Source organism: Balaenoptera musculus, chromosome 11, assembly GCF_009873245.2.
Source record: "Balaenoptera musculus isolate JJ_BM4_2016_0621 chromosome 11, mBalMus1.pri.v3, whole genome shotgun sequence".
In the NCBI taxonomy this organism is placed as follows: Eukaryota; Metazoa; Chordata; class Mammalia; order Artiodactyla; family Balaenopteridae; genus Balaenoptera; species Balaenoptera musculus.
In genome coordinates this window covers 70,911,866-70,928,200 of record NC_045795.1, presented here as the reverse complement: position 1 = coordinate 70,928,200, position 16,335 = coordinate 70,911,866, and the positions used below count along the sequence as shown (strand labels likewise).

Sequence of the window (16,335 nt, the reverse complement as noted above, 5' to 3'; positions counted from 1 at the left end):
TAATTGGATTTAAAATAAAATTTAAATTTTATAACATGTTAGAGTTCTAAAATCACCCTAAAAACTCTATTTTAAAAAGTAATATTTTGTTTATAACTCAGAATTATGTGAAGATTGGAACTTCCTGTAGCAGATTGAAATAATGTTTAGAGTAGTTTATATACCCTGTTCTGCTGTTAAGATATGAAAGGACCGTTAAAGTGTTGTTAACAGACACTAAACCCCCAAAGTGCTGCAATGGAGAATCATATTTTTAAAGTACATAAATTTAACAAATTATTGCTAAAAGCATAAGCAGCATGAAAAAAAGTCCTCAGATTCATTAGTTAGTGTTCTGCTTGCACTGTATGGTCATGACTAAATCATTTGTTTATTTTGAGAGAAATGATTTTTCATTAAAATTGTTAAGGCCCATTTCAAAGAGAGAATGTTATTTAACATTATAATTGAATATTCCCTGCCTAGTTTCACATCAGGTTTCTGGACCAAAGTTAATGCTTTCCTTTCTAGGCACTTGGAATGACGAACTAACATTTTATTGAAAATAATCAATGGCTAACTTTCACACAAGGAGTGTAAATAAACTTGTGATTTGTCATATTGATACTATCAATCCTGGTATGGTTTTAATCACGTTTGCTCTTAACTTTGATTTAGATATAGTATTAATCTGTAATTTTGCCTTATTTCCTGAAATAGTTCTAAATTGTTTCATTAAAATAACCACTAGGTATTGTTGTGTACTCCTTGTCCTAAGTCATGACCAGATTTCTCTTCTGTGCTTGATTCAGGCTTTCAGAACCAGTTCACATCAAAATGCCAAGCTTGCCCACATCTGTGAGGCTCCAAACTTTGTTTTGATTGTTCCCATTTGTGGGGAAATTTCCTTACATATGGAAATGCAAGAAACATAATTGAGGGACCATCAAAATTTACTGATCTAATATGTAATACAGACATTTTTGAAATGTTCTTTTCTCAATTTTCTGTGTTTCTATAAGATGCTTGAAAGTTGCTCTAAAAGTTACCAGAAATATTTTGAAGCAGAACCAGATACCTGGATTTGTTTTTAAACTGACCTGTTTAATCAGAAAAATTAAATCTCTACATTAGGAAAAAAAATGCTCATCGGTATTCCTTTGGTTTTAATGACTGGTGTACGTCTTTGAAAGTGACAATGTGCTTCACTATATTTATGATACATAAGTTCTGAAATCATTAAAAGAAAATCCACACCAATCTGCATTTTTCAAGAGCTAGATTCCTGACTAGTTAATGAAGTTGATGTGTCTTAGATGAATGGAATGGGCAATTGCTTCCTGACCTTTTGGGGGTACTAATTTAAAACCAACAGATTCATAAGGGGAAGTACTTATTGTATATTTTCAGTCTAAACCTTGAATAGGTCAGAATGCCACGGTAGGAATTTGTTCAGGTAATGATTTATTCAAATGTATTTTTATGTTTTTGCAGTGCCTAAAGTACATTAGGCCCAAATCTGTTGTCTACTTTTGATCCCTATCAGGAACTACCAGTCCAGATTAAAGAACCCATGTTTTAATTTGAAAAGGCAAGAGTATTGCCTAAATGCAAAGAAAGTGCTTCCTTCTCTCTATTTTTAGAGGAGGCTCTGGCCTTACAATTTTGAAGGAAGCATTGGCTTTGTAAGCTCAATTTCCTCCTGTTTTTCTTTAGTATAGTATCTCCCCCATGTCTGTAGATCACAGTATAACACACTCATGCTACACTAGTTAACAGTTTCAGCCGATCTTCTGAAAAGTTGTGATTCATGCTGAGTAGAGCTGGTTAAATTCTGTGGAAGACTTTTGCCTCCACTGCTTAGGTTGGATCAGGGATCACCAACCTACAGTCATGTGAAACTCTCTCTTCCCTTGGGTCTTCACATGGACCCTAGTGATTATCCAAAAGCAGCTGTTACTCTTCCATCTCTATATGACTCTTGCAGTTTTCTATCGACTTAAATTTTTTAAAAATGATATGTATCTACACCTTTATTTAATAACCTTTCCAAGAATTCTGGCACCAATATTGAAGGTGATTTGACATAAACTCTTTTGCCCAGAAATCAGTAGACATTGATATGGAGATAAATAGATATATTTAACTCAAAGGTGTTCTTCAGGTTGTCTATTCCTTTTAAAAGGAAGAATCATTAGCACCTACAAATTATCTAACAGACACCAGGCCAGCTGTAAACATGGCTGTGGTCTTTATTTTAATAACATGATCTAACCGTAGCATCACACACAGTGGTCAACATGGTCTAGATTCAGGATTGTTTTTTCCTAGGCTTTCTGTACCTCTAAACATCCCATGAGTCCCTTAACCATACTCACTTGGTAGGTTTAAAAGATTGCCAGCCCATTGAATTTCACCCTGTGCTGAAAACTTGCCTTGGTTTATCTTCTTCTCTTCAAGTAGCTAAAATAAGGAATGTGCTTACATACCTATCACCAGCAGACTGCTTTCTCTGAAAACCTAGCAGGAGGCTTCTCTAAGGTGTATGCAGTATCTTGTGAATGAAAATTAAATAAACATATCAACTTAGCTGTATAACAAGCCCCACTGATGGGATGCATATTATAAAATAATAATCACAATAAAAACACAAATGAATAATACCTTCCCCATGTTTGTCATTTTATAGTTTTCACTGTCCTTAGAGAGGCTTATTCATTTGCCCATAGTCATAAGACACAAGGCCATATTTAGAATCTAGGTCTTACAACTAGTAATCCTATACCCATTTATTAAAAATCGTGATAATAATAATCTTAAGAATAAAAACAACCAAAATAAACCACAGCAGCTAACTGCTAGCTCTTTGTGAATCTTCAAATCTGAGTCAAAAAAGGAATTTTCACTCATCAGAAATAAGCTACAAAACATTTATTCATTTATTTTGAGTGTTTCTAGCTGGTCATTACTTAGTTCATTAATTCTTTTTTTTAAAGATCTTAATGTCACTGGTTGGTTAGTTTGAGAAAACTGCCATGGAAAGGTTTTTAGCTGCCATAAAATAATGGTAATATAGTATAAAAGTAGAAGAGAATTAACATGAAATTTTTGTTTTCTTTCTCATAGTAATCGAAAAGCTGTATATTTTAAATGCTTTTCTGTTATAAGAGTAATGAGTTGATTATTATTATCACAAATAGAAGTAGTTATATGGAGTATTTTGTTTTAAAATAGAATACCTGCTCTACATTTTTTGACGGGAGATTAACAAATTAATATTCATTACCTCAATTTAAAATAAAATTATTAGATGAATAAACTCCTAAAGGAATATTAGCTCAAGATTCTCTTTCAGATTATTTTAATTATACTGAAAAAGCTCACTAATTCTATTCTATTCTATTATAATGAAACTCAGTGTACGCACTAAATAAATAAAAATAAATATTTTCTGAGAAATTTGGATGACAGGCTGCCTGGTACTGTGTTGAATTGATATATTTTTTCCAAGTTCTTTTGCGTAGTTGAGTTTATTTCTTGAATAAGGAAATCTTAGATTAAAGAATGTGAAAGCAAATTATTCCCCATCTATCCTCATGCTTAAATAATATGTTACACGCAAAAATATCCTAAAAATAATTAGTTTGTCATAAATAAGAAATTTATTTTTATTTATACTAATTTTTGAATTTTTTCTACTAAATTATTGCAAAGACTGTCAACCTCCTAACAGTAGTATTAGTGTTAATTTTTCTAACCATGCATGATTCATTTGACCCCACATTAGTTGTAGCTTGCTTGCCTTGTTTTTTCCCTGAAATTTTTTTTAAAAAGTGTATAAAAACACAATGGACATCTGCTCTACGTAGAAGACAGCAGGATAATTTAAGTCCTAATAAATTGTTAACATTTTATTAGTTCACACATGGATTTTGGAGATATATACATTTATGACCTCTCTGAACTTTCTATGTTGAATGTGCACTGTTGTTAAACTACTTGTTTTTTCCCTGCCTGCTCTTTGAAGAAGTCAATTAGGAATAATGGGAAACAAGGGGTAGGCAAAACATTGCAGTGCAGTGTTATTTCCATCTGTCTGGGAATATTTCAGCCAAAAGTTTATTTTGGGAAAAAAAAAAAGCCATAACGCACTGTCACACACACAAAACCACAAATACTTTGGCTGCAAATTATTCTGCAGTGTTGTTGCTGTGTTGTTGCCTGTGTCTGTTCTCCTGTGTAAAGCTGCCCCCCACCCCCCATGCATGTGTTTGCAGATTCTCGTCTGTGTGCTTGCTCATGAATTAGCTCATCCTCCTCCCGGTTCAGGTTTATTTAATCAAAAGAACAAGAATTTATGGGTATGACTGTTAGCTGGAAAACCCTTCTGCTTTTTCAAGGCTTTGTTTCATTCTACATCTTCTGCTGAAATTTCTCAGTGGGATGAAGTGTTCAACGATCAGTCAGCCAGTCTCTTATATGTTACCTGGCTTTACATATACCCTTGATGGTTCCTGGAAAAATAATTTAATATTGTTTTTTCTCAGTTTCTCAGTATTGGAAAAGGAAGCTGTTGGTATGAGTCACTTACGTAACTGTGAGGAGTTGAATTGTCTTAGTTCTGTTTGCCAAAACACCAGAAATAAACACATCACTGTCTCTACCTCCACCAAGCCCCCGTTTCTTGTGGGGAGAAAAAAGCAAAAAGTAGCATCATTTAATGAGATAAAATATTAACAATAAAAGAAACTCCCTTAAAAATCAAGATAGTTCTAAGGTAGCTGAAATTTGTGATTTTTCTATTTTGCCTTTTAACTGACAGTATACCCATAATTCTTGATAGTTATTATTTTTTTTCTCCAAAGTTAATTTCTGGGCCATTGGTGACTGCACTATCTATTGTTGTTCTAAATTGTTATCTTAACTACATTCTTTAAAAATATAATGTTGAAGGCTCATAATATTGAAGATGACTCCAGGATGAACCCAGAATTTGCAGACCGAATAAAACAGCTTGATAAAGAGGCATCTTATTACCGTGATGAGTGTGGCAAGGCCCAAGCAGAAGTCGACCGGTTGCTGGAGATCCTCAAGGAGGTGGAGAATGAAAAGAATGACAAGGACAAGAAAATTGCAGAACTTGAGAGGTAAACTTTGCATTCATGTTGTGAATTGTCAACAGTGAGTGAACATTGACTGCTTAGTTGCCCTTCTCAGGTTGCAGTAAATTTGGAATGCACATTCATATTTCACGGAGGAAACAAGTTATGCATGAGGAATATGGCCTGTAGGGTTGATGTTGTGTTTCTGTGGGATACTCGGAAGTCAGCTGGCTTATCTTTTGAGGGCTTATGTACTTCTTCAGTGTTTGAGAAAATAATGGTCAACTTTCTTGAGTGATATCCATGATCTAGCATTTGTGCCAGCAAAGTGTGTAAGAGACTGAAGCTTTGACGGCCTGGAAAAAAAAAATCACTTAAAAAGTCTTAGTATTTGATGGTAATCTGATTTTTGTTCAGTGTGACCCATTTTAGAAATTACGTCAAGTTGTGTTTTTTTTTCTGATAGGCAAACAAATTAAAATCCTTAAGGGCTTCATTTTAATTTTAAAGTGTGGAAATATTCTGCCAGCCTACTGGTTCTTAAAAATACTGTTAATTTTAGATGTATCTACATGGTTATTTTGGAATGATATTTTAGGACCAAAATTTTTCTTAAAAAGATAGTGTGAAATCACAGTGAAGTTATGATCATATTTTTCTTATTGCTGAGAAAATTGAGACCCTGAAGGGTTGAATGACCTTCTGAAGATTGGTCCTGTGGTCAGAAAGAGACAAAACTGTAGTGTAGGTTTCTTGACTCCTAGTCCACTTCTCTGAGAAGAAGGGAGCCATAGTGAGGATGCCCTAGATAATATTACTAATAGTAATTATGATTCATAATAGATTATATATATTTTATGCGCACAGTGTAACAGGTACTCTGCTAAGCACTTGACCTGCAAGTACTGTATACCATTTAAGTCTACCCACAACACAGAAAGTCTCATTATCATCATTTTATAGATGAGAAAACTATGACTTATACAGATTAAGTAACTTCCTCAAGATTGCAGAGTTTATAAGAATCAAAGTCAGGATTTGAGGGCTTCCCTGGTGGCGCAGTGGTTGAGAATCTGCCTGCCAATGCAGGGGACACGGGTTCAAGCCCTGGTCTGGGAAGATCCCACATGCCGCGGAGCAGCTGGGCCCATGAGCCACAATTACTGAGCCTGCGCGTCTGGAGCCTGTGCGCCGCAACAAGAGAGGCCGCGATAGTGAGAGGCCCGCGCATCGCAATGAAGAGTGGCCCTTGCTTGCCACAACTAGAGAAAGCCCTCACACAGAAACAAAGACCCAACACAGCCATAAATAAATAAATAAATAAAAATTAAAAAAAAAAGTCAGGATTTGAACCCAGGTCTGACAAATGAGTGACTGAGAACAATCCCATCCAACAATGGGCCAGAAAGAAGGAGCTAGTCCAGTAGCACTCAGTGGGCACGTAGCTGGCAGAGAGGCATCGCTGCTGGGCCACAGGAGATCTGCCTCATCTTTATTAGCTTTCATGAGAGAAAGTGATGTGCCCCACATTTAGAAGGCATTTTTCTGCACTAACCAGCCCTTCAGAACTGTAATTGAAAATCAGGATCAGCTACTATAAATATTTGCATAAAATAGCATAATTGTCTAGTTGGACAAACAGGTCTTAGCTGAACGCTATTGCCATTAAATCATCAAGAATATTCACGTTTTTATTTCCGCAATATGGAATGCATTAAAACAACAGTGATTTTACAGGCATTTATCTTTATGTACTTTCTGCACATTTTCTTTATCTCTGCCTTTGCCTCCCCTTAAAGCTGATGCCTCCCAGGCACTGTAATTCATAAAACGTGTGGTGGGACTTGACTCTGTCCCAGTTCTCTGCCTGCCTGTGTCTTGCGTCCAGCAGCAGAGCATAGTCTGGGAAATGTCTGAGCCCCAGTCCCAGCCCAGACAGAGAAAGGGGTGGGAGTGGAGATCAAGAGGGGAAGTTTCTTGGGAAAAGGAGAGCTCAGCCTTGACCTGTCTTTCTGAAGCATTATCTGCTGGGCTACATGTGTATTCTGACCAAAGCATCTTCCTCGAGTTGTCAGGCAACCCTTTTCAAATTGGGCAGTATCTCCATTTGCTGGCTTAAACTACAAAATTCATACCTCATAATGTTGGGAACTAAAGATTTCTTAGCAATGTGACATATAGCTCCATTTTGGAGTCATGGAGGAGTGTTTGCAATTAAGTTTGTGATTTTGAAAACCAAAAAATTGAACTCGAAATAAATTTGTGGTCTCTGGTCTGTAATGTGACCTACCAGAGTCAGTAGACCTTTTTTTAAAAGCAGCTAGTGTTCTAAAATATTCCAGAACTTCAGTCATGTGCGAGAAAAGGTACGGGGTTAGGGATAACTCAAACTACACTGACACTTGCCTACTTCTCTCTCAGAGGGCAATTTGTGTTTGCTTTCTATTCCGTTAATATTCCCATTTTTTATTTTCTCCACAATATATACATTCTAAATGGCACATGCCTGGCACTTACATGGATGCAGTTACCTCTTAAATTCTACATGAATGATGTTTTTCATCAGCCATTAAAGATTCTGCTTTTCAAAGTGCATGTTGCTCCAGTGTGGTCCCTATGTGCAGTTCTGCCTATAAACCCTTGCACTTGATGCTGATGGCTCAGCAGGGAGCTTCTTCCTTGGACTGCAGGCTGCTCTGGGGGAATTTGACACAATGTGGTCAGGGGACCTTGAGCAAGCCCCTGAGAGCTGGTCCAAATCAGGCTGAAGTCATTATGAGATCACCAATGCTAGATATCTTGTATGTGCACAATCAAGTAGCTAGAGGCAACATTAGAGGCAATGAAATATGTAGTCTTTCTGTGTCAGTGCTCATCAAGTTCTCTGATTTTTATTTAGAGTTTCAGACTTAATCCTTTAGTGCCTTAGGGGAAGGAGAGAGGTTAACAGAGTCTGTCAAACAAGGCTTGCTGCCACTGGATTTCTGGCATCTCACGCATGGGAAGGAATCAGTCAGGTGACCTTTCATGTAATTATCTTAAATATATTAGGGGCTTTGTCAGCATTTGTCTGGAGGGCAGGGAATGCCCAAATTGAGCCCTCAATCACATCCCTCCCCACTGTGAAGAAGAGAGTGGGTCCCTCAGGGGGTTTTCCTCCTAAAACATAAAATCAGAATAGAAAACAAGGTAGCAGTGTGCCCTGGGATAATCCGGTCGGTGCTGGAGCTCCAGGCTGAGAGGCAGCCCTGACCCTATGTAGTGGGGAGCGAGGTGTCAAACTCCATCAGGTGGATGCTGTGACAGTTCACATCTTTGGCTACGAATGAAATACTTTGGATAAAAAAGCAAGTGTATGTGTCAGAATCTCTCCAGTTCTACCAATGTACCTACAGACAAGACTGAATGAATTGAAATGAAGTGTTCTCTGCACCACTAAACTGGGGTCTGAAGGAGGTGTGTTCACCATTTGGGCTCATCTCTAATCCTGGAGATTGCAAGCAGAACCAGAGGAAATGAGGAGCCCCTGAAGAACCTTCGTGAGATGTGTCCAAAAGACCTGGGCACACAGTTGTCACTCACTGTGTGCCTGACAGAATCTTGGTGCTCCAGCTGGGTGTCAGACCTGAGTCTCTAAGGTAGGAGAGCTGAGTTCAGGACATTGGTCCACCAGAGACCTCCCGGCGCCAGGTAATATCAAACGGCAAAAGCTCCACAGAGATCTCCATCTCAATGCTAAGACCCATCTCCACTCAATGACCAGCAAGCTACAGTGCTGGACACCCTATGCCAAACAACTAGCAAGACAGGAACACAACCCCACCCATTAGCGGAGAGGCTGCCTAAAATAATAAGTTCACAGACACCCCAAAACACACCACCGGACGCGGTCCTGCCCACCAGAAAGACAAGATCTAGCCTCATCCACCAGAGCACAGGCACCAGTCCCCTCCACCAGGAAGCCTACGCAACCCACTGAACCAACCCTACCCACTGGGGGCAGACACCAAAAACAACAGGAACTATGAACCTGCAGCCTGCAGAAAGGAGACCCCAAACACAGTAAGTTAAGCAAAATGGGAAGACAGAGAAATACACAGCAGATGAAGGAGCAAGGTAAAAACCCACCAGACCAAACAAATGAAGAGGAAATAGGCAGTCTACCTGAAAAACAATTCAGAGTAATGATAGTAAAGGTGATCCAAAATCTTGGAAAGAGCATGGAGAAAATACAAGAAATGTTTAACAAGGACCTAGAAGAACTAAAGAGCAAACAAACAATGATGAACACCACAATAAATGAAATGAAAAATTCTCTAGAAGGAATCAATAGCAGAATAACTGAGGCAGAAGAACGGATAAGTGACCTGGAAGATAAAATAGTGGAAATAATTACTGCAGAGCACAATAAAGAAAAAAGAATGAAAAGAATTGAGAACAGCTTCAAAGACTTCTGGGACAACATTAAATGCACCAACATTCGAATTATAGGGGTCCCAGAAGGAGAAGAGAAAAAGAAAGGGACTGAGAAAATATTTGAAGAGATTATAGTTGAAAACTTCCCTAATATGGGAAAGGAAATAGTCAATCAAGTTCAGGAAGCGCAGAGAGTCCCAAACAGGATAAATCCAAGAAGAAACACACCAAGACACACATTAATCAAACTAACAAAAATTAAATGCAAAGAAAAACTATTAAAAGCAGCAAGGGAAAAGCAACAAATAACATACAAGGGAATCCCCATAAGGTTAACAGCTGATCTTTCAGCAGAAACGCTGCAAGCCAGAAGGGAGTGGCAGGACATATTTAAAGCGATGAAAGAGAAAAACCTACAACCAAGGTTACTCTACCCAGCAAGGATCTCATTCAGATTTGACGGAGAAATTAAAACCTTTACAGACAAACAAAACCTAGGAGAATTCAGCACCACTAAACCAGCTTTACAAGAAATCCTAAAGGAACTTCTCTAGGTAGGAAACACACGAGAAGGAAAAGACCTACAATAACGAACCCAAAACAATTAAGAAAATGGTAATAGGAGCTCACATATCGATAACTACCTTAAATGTAAATGGATTAAATGCTCCAACCAAAAGACATAGACTGGCTGAATAGATACAAAAACAAGACCCATATATATGCTGTCTACAAGAGACCCACTTCAGACCTAGGGACACATACAGACTGAAAGTGAGGGGATGGAAAAAGATATTTCATGCAAATGGAAATCAAAAGAAAGCTGGAGTAGCAATTCTCATATCAGACAAAATAGGCTTTAAAATAAAGACTATTACAAGAGACAAAGAAGGACACTACATAATTATCAAGGGATAAATCCAAGAAGATATAACAATTGTAAGTATTTATGCATCCAACATAGGAGCACCTCAAAACTTAATGCAAATGCTAACAGCCATAAAAGGGGAAATCGACAGTAACACAGTCCTAGTAGGGGACTTTAACACCCCACTTTCGCCAATGGACAGATCATCCAAAATGAAGATAAGGAAACACAAGCTTTAAATGATACATTAAACAAGATGGACTTAATTGATATTTATAGGACATTCCATCCAAAAACAACAGAATACACTTTCTTCGCAAGGGCTCATGGAACATTCTCCAGGATAGATCATATCTTGGGCCACAAATCAAGCCTTGGTAAGTTTAAGAAAATTGAAATCGTATCAAGTATCTTTTCCGACCACTATGCTCTGAGACTAGATATCAATTACAGGAAACAAACGGTAAAATATACCGACACATGGAGGCTAAACAATATGCTACTAAATAACCAAATGATCACTGAAGAAATCAAAGAGGAAATCAAAAAATACCTAGAAACAAATGACAATGAAAACATGATGGCCCAAAACCTATGAGATGCAGCAAAAGCTGTTCTAAGAGGGAAGTTTATAACAATACAATCCTACCTCAAGAAACAAGAAAAATCTGAAATAAACAACCCAACCTTACACTTAAAGCAATTAGAGAAAGAAGAACAAGAAAACCCCAAAGTTAGCAGAAGGAAAGAAATCATAAAGATCAGATCAGAAATAAATGAAAATAGAAATAAATGAAAAAGGAATGAAGGAAACAATAGCAAAGATAAAAAACTAAAAGCTGGTTCTTTGAGAAGATAAACAAAATTGATAAACTATTAGCCAGACTCATCAAGAAAAAAAGGGGAACACTCAAATCAGTAGAATTAGAAATGAAAAAGGAGAAGTAACAACTGACACTGCAGAAATACAAAGGATCATGAGAGATTGCTACAAGCAACTCTATGCCAATAAAATGGACAACCTGGAAGAAATGGACAAATTCTTAGAAAAGCACAACCTTCCGAGACTGAACCAGGAATAAATAGAAAATATCAACAGACAAGTCACAAGCACTGAAATTGAGACTGTTATTAAAAATCTTCCAACAAACGAAAGCCCAGGACCAGATGGCTTCACAGGAGAATTCTGTCAAACATTTAGAGAAGAGATAACACCCATCCTTCTCAAATGCTTCCAAAATATAGCAGAGGGAGAAACACTCCCAAACTCATTCTACGAGGCCACCATCACCCTGATACCAAAACCAGACAAAGATGTCACAAAGAAAGAAAACTACAGGCCAACATCACTGATGAACATAGATGCAAAAATCCTCAACAAAATACTAGCATACAGAATCCAACAGCACATTAAAAGGATCATACACCATGATCAACTGGGGTTTATCCCAGGAATGCAAGGATTCTTCAATACACGCAAATCAATCAATGTGATACACCATATTAACCAATTGAAGGAGGAAAACCATATGATCATCTCAGTAGATGCAGAAAAAGCTTTTGACAAAATTCAACACCCATTTATGATAAAAACTCTCCAGAAAGTAGGTGTAGAAGGAACTTACCTCAACATAATGAAGGCCATATATGACAAACCCACAGCCAACATCGTTCTCAATGGTGGAAAACTGAAACCATTTCCTCTAAGATCAGGAACAAGACAAGGTTGCCCACTCTCACCACTATTATTCAACCTACTTTTGGAAGTTTATCCACAGCAGTCAGAGAAGAAAAAGAAATAAAAGGAATCTGAATCGGAAAAGAAGAAGTAAAGCTGTCACTGTTTGGTTATGACATGATACTATGCATAAAGAATCCCAAAGATGCTACCAGAAAACTAGAGCTAATCAATGAATTTGGTAAAGTAGCAGGATATAAAATTAATGCACAGAAATCTCTTGCATTCCTATACAGTAACGATGAAAAGTCTGAAAGAGAAATTAAGGAAACACTCTCATTTACCACTGCAACAAAAAGAATAAAATACCTAGGAATAAACCTACTTAAGAAGACAAAAGACCTGTATGCAGAAAACTATAAGACACTGATGAAAGAAATTAAATATGATACAAACAGATGGAGAGATATACCATGTTCTTGGATTGGAAGAATCAGCATTGTGAAAATGACTATACTACCCAAAGCAATCTACAGATTCAATGCAATCCCTATCAAACTACCAATGGCATTTTCCACAGAACTAGAACAAAAAATTTCACAGTTTGTATGGAAACACAAAAGACCCCGAATAGCCAAAGCAATCTTGAGAAAGAAAAACGGAGCTGGAGGAATTAGACTCCCAGACTTCAGACTATACTACAAAGTAATCAACACAGTGTGGTACTGGCACAAAAACAGAAATATAGATCAATGGGAAAGGATAGGAAGCCCAGAGATAAACCCACACACATATGGTCACCTTATTTTTGATAAAGGAGGCAAAAACATACAATGGAGAAAAGACAGACCCTTCAGTAATTGGTGCTGGGAAAACTGGCCAGCTACATGTAAAAGAATGAAATTAGAACACTCCCTAACACCATGCACAAAAATAAACTCAAAATGGATTAAAGACCTAAATGTAAGAACAGACACTATAAAACTCTTAGAGCAAAACATAGGCAGAACACTCTATGACATACATCACAGCAAAATCCTTTTTGACCCACCTCCTAGAGAAATGGAAATAAAAACAAAAATAAACAAAGGGGACCTAATGACACTTAAAAGCTTTTGCAAAGCAAAGGAAACTACAAACAAGATGAAAAGGCAACCCTCAGAATGGGAGGAAATATTTGCAAACGAATCAGTGGACAAAGGATTAATCTCCAAAATATATAAAGAGCTCATGCAGCTCAATATTAAAAAAACAAACAACCCAATCCAAAAATGGGCAGAAGACCTAAATAGACATTGCTCCAAAGAAGATATACAGATTGCCAACAAACACATGAAAGGATGCTCAACATCACTAATTATTAGAGAAATGCAAATCAAAACTACAATGAGGTATCACCTCACACCAGTTAGAATGGACATCATCAGAAAATCTACAAACAACAAATGCTGGAGAGGGTGTGGAGAAAAGGGAACCCTCTTGCACTGTTGGTGGGAATGTAAATTGATAACAGCCACTATGGAGAACAGCATGGAGGTTCCTTAAAAAACTAAAACTAGAACTACCATATGACCCAGCAATCCCACTACTGGGCATATACCCTGAGAAAACCATAATTCAAAAAGAGTCTTGTACCAAAATGTTCATTGCAGCTCTATTTACAATAGACAGGACATGGAAGCAACCTAAGTGTCCATCAACAGATGAATGGATAAAGAAGATGTGGCACATGTATACAATGGAATATTAGTCAGCCGTAAAAAGGAACAAAACTGAGTTATTTGTAGTGAGGTGGATGGACCTAGAGACTGTCATACAGAGTGAAGTAAGTCAGAAGGAGAAAAACAAATACTGTATGCTAACACATATATATGGAACCTAAAAAAGACAAAAAACAAATAAATGGTTCTGAAGAACCTAGGGGCTGGACAGGAATAAAGACACAGACGTAGGAAATGGGCTTGAGGACATGGGGAGGGGGAAAGGGAAGCTGGGACGAAGTGAGAGAGTGGCATGGACATATATACACTACCAAATGTAAAACCGATAGCTAGTGGGAAGCAGCCGCATAGCACAGGGAGATCAGCTCTGTGCTTTGTGACCACCCAGAGGGGTGGGATAGGGAGGGTGGGAGGGAGACACAAGAGAGAGGAGATATGGGATATATGTCTACATATAGGTGATTTACTTTGTTATACAGCAGAAACTAACACACCACTGTAAAGCAATTATACTCCAATAAAGATGTTAAAAAAAAAAGAAAAGAAAAGAAAACAAGGTAGCATTTAGTTATCTGGATCGGGACTAATGCTACCAGACAATTGGACAATGAGAAATCATTTTAGATGCCTAAAAGCACCTTATCTAAGGTTGAGAAACAGACTATTATTTTTCCCTCTGAATTTGCTCAATAACGTGCTGACATAATTTCTTTGCTGCCTTTCAGAACTCTTTTCACAAAATCTAAACCTAAGCTTTCATTTTTAAAAAATTATGATAATGTGATCTAGAAGTCTGATGGTACGTGGAGAAAACTTGATACCAGTTGTATTTGTTTTGATATAAACTCTTGTTGCTAAGTAATTCCCATTTATGTTTGTAAATGTATTTGAAGGAATTTCTTTAAAACAAGTGACAGATGGTTTTATACCATCCCTAGTAGCTTTTTGGGGAAGGTCATGGATATCATAGATGCCTTTGAGTTGGCAAGGGAAACTAGGGACCCTTGGAAAAGGCAACTAAGTCGTAAATGTTTGCTTGCTGTTTCAGTTTAGGATTCCCTAAAGTTTGACCATGGACCTCAGTTTGGCTTACCTCTGCTCCAGACAGATTTCAAACCGCAGCAGCATCACTAGTGTCCCCACAGAGGCCATGGCCTGACTTAACTCTTATTTTTGATCAGTTGTGCATTCGTTATCACGAAATACTCTGCAGGGGAATTTCAGACACGAGGGATTATTGGATCAATGCTTTCACCAAGTGTTTAATCTTGAATTTTCTACTTGATTTGTATCATTATAGTCAGTGCTGTTTTCATCTGAAATGTTTTTGTTTAAGCTTTCTCCTGAGGATTTGTTGTGCTTTTCCTTTCTTTGTGAAATGCTTAAAACTACTTCTTAATAGTATGGGATGGTGGGGTCCCACTGAGCAGATGGCTGATACAGTATGTGTTAATCCACTTGGTTTTTTGCAAAGGGCATTTCATAGGTTAACAAAATGAATGTCCACTATGATTTGTGTGGTAGCCTGAAGAGGATATGACTTTTAATTTTTGCTTCGCATTAGAGACTTTATTCTTTTGACAAATTAGAAAGACATGCTACATATTTTTCTACAAATTAGTTATCAAGTGTTTGGATATTTTCAAAGATGAAGTTTGATCTTCATTTTCACAACCAAAAAAAGTTACTCTCAGCTTTGGAAGTTAATCTGTCTTTTCTTGGGAGGCTGATAGGCAGGTGGCACCTGACCTGAAGCTGTCCTCATAGTCCTTGATCGTTGCTAGGTGCAGTGCTCTGTGAGCATGTAAAATGGAAATCTTTGAACAGAAAGCTCAATTGCTCAGATCCTTTTGGTTTTTAGGGATGAAGAAAAAGTATCTCATAGGATATAATCTTCCAACTTACTGGTTCTAATAAAATCTTTCTGACATAAGTCCTTACCACCAGTTCTAATACCTTAGTAATTTTCATTTCAGTTTATTAAATAATAAAATTTTACATGCACACAGATAGGAGCTTTCTCTATAAATATTCCTCCAGAAAAGAGCAAATTGTGCCATTGGGTTGCTGGAACACACCTCTGTTTCACATCAGTGCTTGTAATTATGTGCATGAGAGCAGATACTGGTTTCTTATATGTAATAATTACTATAACAGCTTAGAGTGTATGCCCAGGCTTTTGGGGGGTAATATCAGATAGAAGTTGCTTTATTGTCTTTCATTTGGTTATGAAACCTGCTAATATAACATCTGTTGGCTGTATGTTTAAAACTAATGCATTTACTTCCTTTTATTCTCTTTTGCTATCCCTTTTCCTTTCTGCTTATCCTCCAAATTGCTGCTTTCACCCTTGCTCCAATCAGCTTGACTCTCAGGTCAGTACTTTCAGTTTTTCTTCTAACCACCCTTCCCTCCTAAGCTCAATTTATTGCTTGCACTTGTTTAACAAATACATTTCTGAAATGGTTTTCCTCTGGCCACCACATTTTTTTTTCCGTTTCATCCCATGCCTAGGGAAGGTTTATTTTATGAGAAGGCTGTATAGGTGGGAAAAGGAAAAGAAGAAGATGA

The 16,335-nt window shown here is 37.4% G+C and overlaps 1 protein-coding gene across 4 annotated transcripts in view; it reads left to right on the top strand.

The window, feature by feature from the left end:
* Positions 1-16,335, top strand: part of ERC2 (ELKS/RAB6-interacting/CAST family member 2) — a 962,898-nt gene that overhangs the window by 451,780 nt on the left and 494,783 nt on the right. For 3 of the 4 annotated variants that reach the window (XM_036870127.1, XM_036870130.1, XM_036870129.1), the window contains exons 12-13: positions 4,933-5,126; positions 16,128-16,139. In XM_036870127.1, coding sequence (XP_036726022.1) covers positions 4,933-5,126; positions 16,128-16,139 — 206 coding nt within the window. The remainder of the gene's footprint in view (positions 1-4,932; positions 5,127-16,127; positions 16,140-16,335) is intronic. The other variant, XM_036870128.1, reaches the window with a different exon arrangement.